At 51.0% G+C, this 6545-nt stretch overlaps 1 protein-coding gene across 1 annotated transcript; it reads right to left on the bottom strand.

Annotated features, from left to right (window-relative positions):
* Positions 1 to 1451: 1451 nt before the first annotated feature.
* On the bottom strand, positions 1452 to 2937 carry JN550_009379 (uncharacterized protein; the record flags this gene model as incomplete). Its single annotated transcript, XM_049321445.1, has 3 exons — positions 1452 to 2115; positions 2167 to 2455; positions 2511 to 2937. The coding sequence occupies 3 exons, from the start codon at positions 2935 to 2937 to the stop codon at positions 1452 to 1454; spliced, it is 1380 nt and encodes a 459-aa protein (XP_049168736.1).
* Between the last annotated feature and the right edge of the window lie 3608 nt (positions 2938 to 6545).

Here is a 6545-nt window from a genome sequence, read left to right as displayed (position 1 = left end):
GGGATTTTTCAGCTCACCCCGGCTCCTCGTTGGACTCGGCCCAATGCGGGACTGGGGCCTTGAGGTGGCCCGGTGGCCATGGGGTGGGGTGCTCCTCCACCCCATTGGGCCTGTCTGGGAACTCAGACCGCCACGTCAATACTGAGCCAGCGTACATGTATGTGCTATGTATGAAGTCCCAATCCAATGTCGCACTTGACTATTGCAGATTGCGGAATCTTTTCTGTTTGCCACTGGCCCCAACCGTGGAGCGCCCACAACTCTGTTCCCGTTTGTCGCCAGTCTCTCTCGGTCTCACAGACCAAGAGACCAACAACAACTGGCAAAACTGGGATCTCGACGTGTGGGTCTGCCCAAGCTACAAGCATCGTCCCAGAGCCTTCCGAGCTTAGAGATCTGCCTCAATGTAATTGGCTGCATTTACGGCGCTGGGGGGTTTCGTTCGATGGGGGCCATCCAGTGGGAGGGCTGGAGCGATAGCGGATAGGCACGGACAACATTGGAATCAACTTACCTATCACGCCTATGCACATTGCAATTGACAACAACAACACGCAGCAGCTTCCTTTCTATTTAACACGTTATCGAGTCAGCAGTAATCAGCTTTGCTACATAGACATGCCCGAAATCACATCGGTGCACTTTTCATACGAAACCAACCACCGCCAACAGCGACAGTCTACAAAAGCAGACACCCATGGAAGCAACATCACTAGCTGCGAATTGACAGCGGTGTCCGGTCAACTCGACGCGATCAATTTTACTAGATTATTGTATGTCTCTCCCGGGCCCGAGACCGCCGCCAGAGAGCTAGCTCCAGCAGGAGTGATACGAAATTGTTTGCGGCCCGGGACCAATTGTTTGCAGCCAGGAACTCTCGGACAGCGAAAGCCTTACTATAACACGTCCGCAAGTACGCTGGCTGAGACGTGAACAATATTCGAATTCCGCTGCATCATCACTGTCAAACTTTCACGCACGCAGCGGCGCAGTAGTATACCATGGTTGTTTTAAACGTCTCTGTGTCCGCATATCCCGTTCAGCGAGCAACAAACACAGTAAACGCGCCTTTGCGGCGTTGTGGTCTTCATCATCTATACGTGGAAGTATATACACAGAGAAACGTACACATACACATGACTCGTCCAGTTTCTTTCCGTTTCTCAAGACTCCTTTGAATGAACCCCGTAAATTTCAAATGCACTGAGCTCTAGCTCTGCCGGAGCTCGAAGATGATGAATTTCCCCCCTGAGGCACCGAACCATGCCAGCAAAATACAGGCAAACTGGGTATAATAATCTTGCGGTCAGAAAAAGTGCCGCAAGAACACGGCGGATGATATGTTGAAAGGATGGCAAATTGGCCATTAGGCGAATGCAGGTTGCCTATGCAAATGTCAAGAATCGAGACTCGCCCAGGCCAAGGGAGAGCTCAAGGGCATCTTCGCAGGTCTATAATTTGACCTTCTGTCCTGTAAGTTTGAACCAGAGGACTGCGACGAGATCCTCCTTGAACAACTCCCAGGGATTCCGGTTGAGGTAATAACTCAACTCGCGGAAGTTGTACATCTCTCCCCAGCAGTCTCTGCCCCATTCGCAACCGGCCATGTTGACGACGAAATCTCGGTCCTTTTGGTTGTAGTGTATCCGCGTGTCGTTGCCGTTGTCCGAACATGCACCTGTCGGGAAACTGTTGATCATCCGCTGGGGGATGAAAGCAGTGTGTTTTCGAATCCACGGCTGCGTCGTGTATAGTTGCTCCAATGCATCCTGCTCTTTGTGTTCCCATTCCATGTGCTTCTGCTCATACATAACAGGGTCCCACCAAACATCCAAGAGTCGGTCGGTCCAATCGCTGCGCCTGACGAAAAAGGACCCGAGATTGAAACCTGAACAGTCCTGTGGCAAAATGAGATTCACCGAGTTGACGTCGCCATCGCCCTGCGCATTCTGGGATTCTTCATCGAGATAGTTGGCCTTGATCGGATGGGTGATATTGAGTGGGTTGAACTCGTTGATATCGCGGTAGATGTGGTCGTCCAGGTCGTTGAAGATGTGACTTTGAAGCGAGTAGGTGGGCTCCATGACAAAGGTATTCAGGTCCAGCCACCAAACCCTACAACTCGTCAGCATTTATACGAAAACTTGCCGCAGTAGGCACACTTACCATTCCGCTTTAGGGTACTTCCTAAAGGTATTTCTGATCGCGTCAACCTTTTCCCAGCTTTCACGCCACTCGTGGGCGTATCGCTTCTTCGTACTCATGTCGACAATCTCGAGGTCGTACCCCCAACGTGAAGCGTACTTGCGCTTGTTTCTGACGCTGTCCCTCTCTATCGCCCACTCTCGTGCCCCCTTCCACTCCATGACACCACCGCCGATGTTGGCGGCGAGGATGATGACGAACTTTTGCCCACCGCCTATCCAAGTCGTTCTCCTCCAGTGGTACCACAGAGCTGGTACTATGTCAGCACATAGGTGCGAGGAAAAGGGGAGAAGCTCATGACTTACGGGTAATCCAGAAGAGCCCCCAGAGGAGAAGTATTAAGCCCAGCAGCAGCATCCGTGTCTTATTCTTTCTGCTCATGCGCGTCATGGTGTTCCTTATCCGTCCTACCAGCGGTATGCGACCACATATACCACGTGTAACAGCTTTGTCCTTCTCCACGTATCGATCGTCGTGTTTCGCGTGGAAACTCGGCAGACTGCTCGATATGCGCCGCATGTGGCGGGTGAAGAAGCCTTGGTTCTGCGTCGAGAAGGACGGGTAGCCCGCAACGCCCTGGCTCTTGAGCCTGGCAGACTCCCATGTGACGTTGTTGCCATTTCCGGAAAACGAGCTCTTTGCCGGGCTGGATCGACCGCTCCCGTTGATGTTGAGGCCAGGGGAAGACCATCCACCGCCAGGGACGGGCGACGGACTCCGGCTCAGTGACATATTCGGGGTACCTATATGGCGACAAACAGCGTTGGTTAACAGACCAGCCCATCCAGTTCGGTGTGCGACTTCGATTGCGGCGACGTACCAGGAATGGGACTCAGGGGAGCCTTGACACCCAGGTACTGAGATCCGTCGCGCGGAGCAAGGGCAGGCGGTGCGGCTGAGGACGTCGACGACCGCCTCCGATGGTGATTGAATCCACGGGGAGCGACGAAGGAGGTCGACTTCGACGAGTCGGGGACTGGGTTGAGCGACGCCAGTTTCGAGGTGGGTATGCGCTTCGAAGACGGCTGCCACCGAAATCGAAGCTGGCGGCGACGGGCAGTGGATGGAACAAAAGAAGCCGCCAAGGGGAGCTGGGTGGCTCAGCTGTCGCGGGTTGACGGCGGTAACAAGGCCGATTGTCTCAAGGACGCGCTACTAATCCGGAGACCTGGCGTCCTTGTGTCAATGGGCGCACGTCGGCGATGCTGCTGGGGAGTGAAATGAGTGTTTGGCAGAGTTCTCGTGTGGAATCTGTCCAACAACGGGTAATGTGGTTGTTGGGATGACCCGCAGCTGATCCTGTGCTCACTCGTGTCGGCGATCTGCAAGGCCGGGATGGCGTCGACGGTCAGCACGCCAGGGCACGCCTCGATGCAGGAAACACCACGCTGGCCTCTCGTATCTTCACGTCAGACGAAGTGACGGGCTGCTTTCATACGAGGTCTCGAGTGACCCTGCTTTGTGCTTGTCTTGTGCATGCCCACTGCACAGGAGAAAAGATGAAAAGCGCTCGAGGGAAATTCGGGCAAGTCTGGCCCCTAATAATTTGCCAAGGCTTGCCTTAGGAGGTTTCCTCGACTTAGTCAGTCCCCAGCGATAAGCATCGCTCTAAGCACCCACCCTTAGCGGCCGTCGGCCAATGAGGCCGTCGATTGCGCGACTAACTAGGGGCATAGGCGGAGCTGTCAACCCTCTGAGATTCCTGGCCTCTTCGTGTCACTCTCACGACAGTTGCTCGCTAACGTGTCTCGCGGTCGGCCCGTGGCAGCTTGCAGACCAATCTGTCTTGTCCCACTCTGCAGCGCGATGCTCTTGCCGGCCGTTTATAAGTCATCTCGATCTCCAAGCCTTGGGCGCCCTTCTTACCACGTGTTGCGAAAAACTCAGCCTCCATTTTGCTTTCTTCGACATAGGCAATATCCCTGCACGTTCTTTAATAAGGTTCCCCATTACCCCCCCGTCGCGTCTGTTCTTAGCTCCCTTCTCTATTGAGCTGCTAGCTCGGCCTGCTGAGCCGTACGCTCGGATAAGGGTCCAGACAGGCTGACAGGTGGGGGGTCATGAACTACTTTCCCGAGCAGCTATCGCGCAGTAGAACGTTCAGAAGTACGCATATTTTCTCTTCGGCCTGAATCGCGAGCTTGGACTTGCCATGGCAGGCCTGTAAGACGTAAAGGAGAACGAAATGACGACCGTCTCAGGCCGTGTAATGCCGCTGGTCGCTGCGTGCACGTGGATGCTGATATCCATCCATCAGGATCCACCTTCAGGATTTATTCCTCCTCTCCCCTGCGCCTGTGCCTGAAAATCAGTAATAACCTGTTCCATATAGCAGGCCTGCGAGAGCTTAGGTGCTTCAAGCATCTGTCCACATCTAGGTTCAGATGCACGTGCCATAGAAAGACCAATTCAATGGGCCCTTCTTTCCATTGCCATCTTTTCAGGAGTATACTTCCCCTCTGCACTCCTTCGTTAAAATGCCATGCCGTGCATTGTTACACAGTGCAGACTTCTTCATGCACGTATATATGTCCATATCTCAATCGTAGATAAGCAATCCCCAGTCGCGCCTTCAGACGCGCCCATCGTCATGTTCAAATAGTTCAATACCAGTCATTGGGTCGCATTGCCACCCTCTGTCTACCGCCACCCAGCAATAGCAGAACAAATGAGGTTTCTACTTATCACAGGATTGGCTGCACATCAACATTTTATTCATGATAGGTTGGCATTGTCTCTCGACTTATTCTTCTTGACAAGCGCCCTGGAAGCATGATGACGCTGACTGCATCCAACAATCTTGGCGATCGCCGAAGGAGTCAACGCCAAGGTTCCTACTTCCAACTTCACACGTATCTACCAAATGTTTAAGGATCTGAAGGATTATATGTGAGCCTTGGATATGAGGGTAGTTGCAAACTATATGCTCAGTACTGAATGAACATATTATCCATCCACCGATATTTCCTTGTTCCGATAACTTTCGATGATAAGTGTTTTTCCTTTTTCAAGTAAACTATACCAAGACTCGCAGTTTTGAAACCCATGAGCTCTGCAAGCTCTTCATCCAGAGGACTGACGTGTTCAAGTTTCCTTGGTAGAGATCCTACACAATTGAAGCAACTTGTAATGTTTTCGAAAGGCGGCGGCAAAGCTTGGGTGGATAGAGCAATGCATCAATATAACACTGCTGCTCAAATCGCACATGAATTTGTGTATAATACATTCTTCACTTTAGCTAAGGCAAAACCCCGAATGTCAGCAGACGCAATGAATAAGGTATGTCAACAATACAATATATCCACGAATTGCCACTCATTCGATTACCTTTGCCTGTCGTTTGATGATTTTCTTGATCTAAAAAGAAGATGAAAGATGAATCCACCAAACAATTTGGTGGCGGTTCCGGACACGGCAATGCGACGATCAGTAAGAGGGTGGTTTCTTGTTCGGTTTTGCCCAGGCGAGTATTCCAAGGCTTAATACAGAGCAAGGCCTAGATTGCCTGTTCAACCTCTTACGTTGCTATCATTACTTCTCATACATGGCGATATAAGAAGTTGTGTCACATTCTTTGTATTTGAACAGTTCGTTGAAGACGAACTCTGGCGTATTAACAGAATCGACAAAGATATGTAAGGGTGTTCCGAGCATATATTTGTACTTAAAGCTCAGATGGCCTTTGCGTTAAAAACAACGAGTTGGGAGACAATTCGATGCTTTATAGTGACTGTGTGCCTAGATATCAGTAGAAGAATATGGCAGTTCTCGGCTAGTCTGTCGACTGACGTCCACAAGTAGTACGTAAGATCCCTAGAGGTAAGCGATAGTTATAGTGACCAGTTGCGCCTATTATTCTACCACGTAAAGAGAGGGTCTGAGTTGGTGTTTGGCAGCGATATTTGACATTTGTAGCAAGACAAGAGACTCTGAGCGCCGTACTGGTGCTACTACGGTGGGCTTGGAGCGTGTCATCACGCGATCAATCATACCAGTTTGAACCAAATCAAGCTTCGGTTCATTAAAAGGAGGGATCTTATACCTTTTAGCTCGCCGGCATTTTCCTTCTCAGCGTCTAGGAACAGAAAACTGAGGGACTAGCCCTTTTTAAAGAGTTTCTGTTGGTCTTGTTCGAAGACTGCCTACGAATATCCGTTTAGCCCCCATTAAGCGCTCTGTTTCGCAGAACTGGCCATGATTAAACCTCAAAATGGTGAGCGGACAACCAGCTGAGCAGGCTAGATGTTTGGCCATTCTTTGACAATTTCATCTTTGCTGCCTAATGTACAGAGGAAGGTATCTATCTACCTACATACCTGAGGTAGCTTGATTGTCAAGTG

The sequence above is a fragment of the Neoarthrinium moseri genome, assembly GCF_022829205.1.
Source record: "Neoarthrinium moseri strain CBS 164.80 chromosome Unknown scaffold42_Wmoseri_CBS_16480, whole genome shotgun sequence".
NCBI classification, from domain to species: domain Eukaryota; kingdom Fungi; phylum Ascomycota; class Sordariomycetes; order Amphisphaeriales; family Apiosporaceae; genus Neoarthrinium; species Neoarthrinium moseri.
This window is presented reverse-complemented; position numbering and strand designations above follow the sequence as displayed.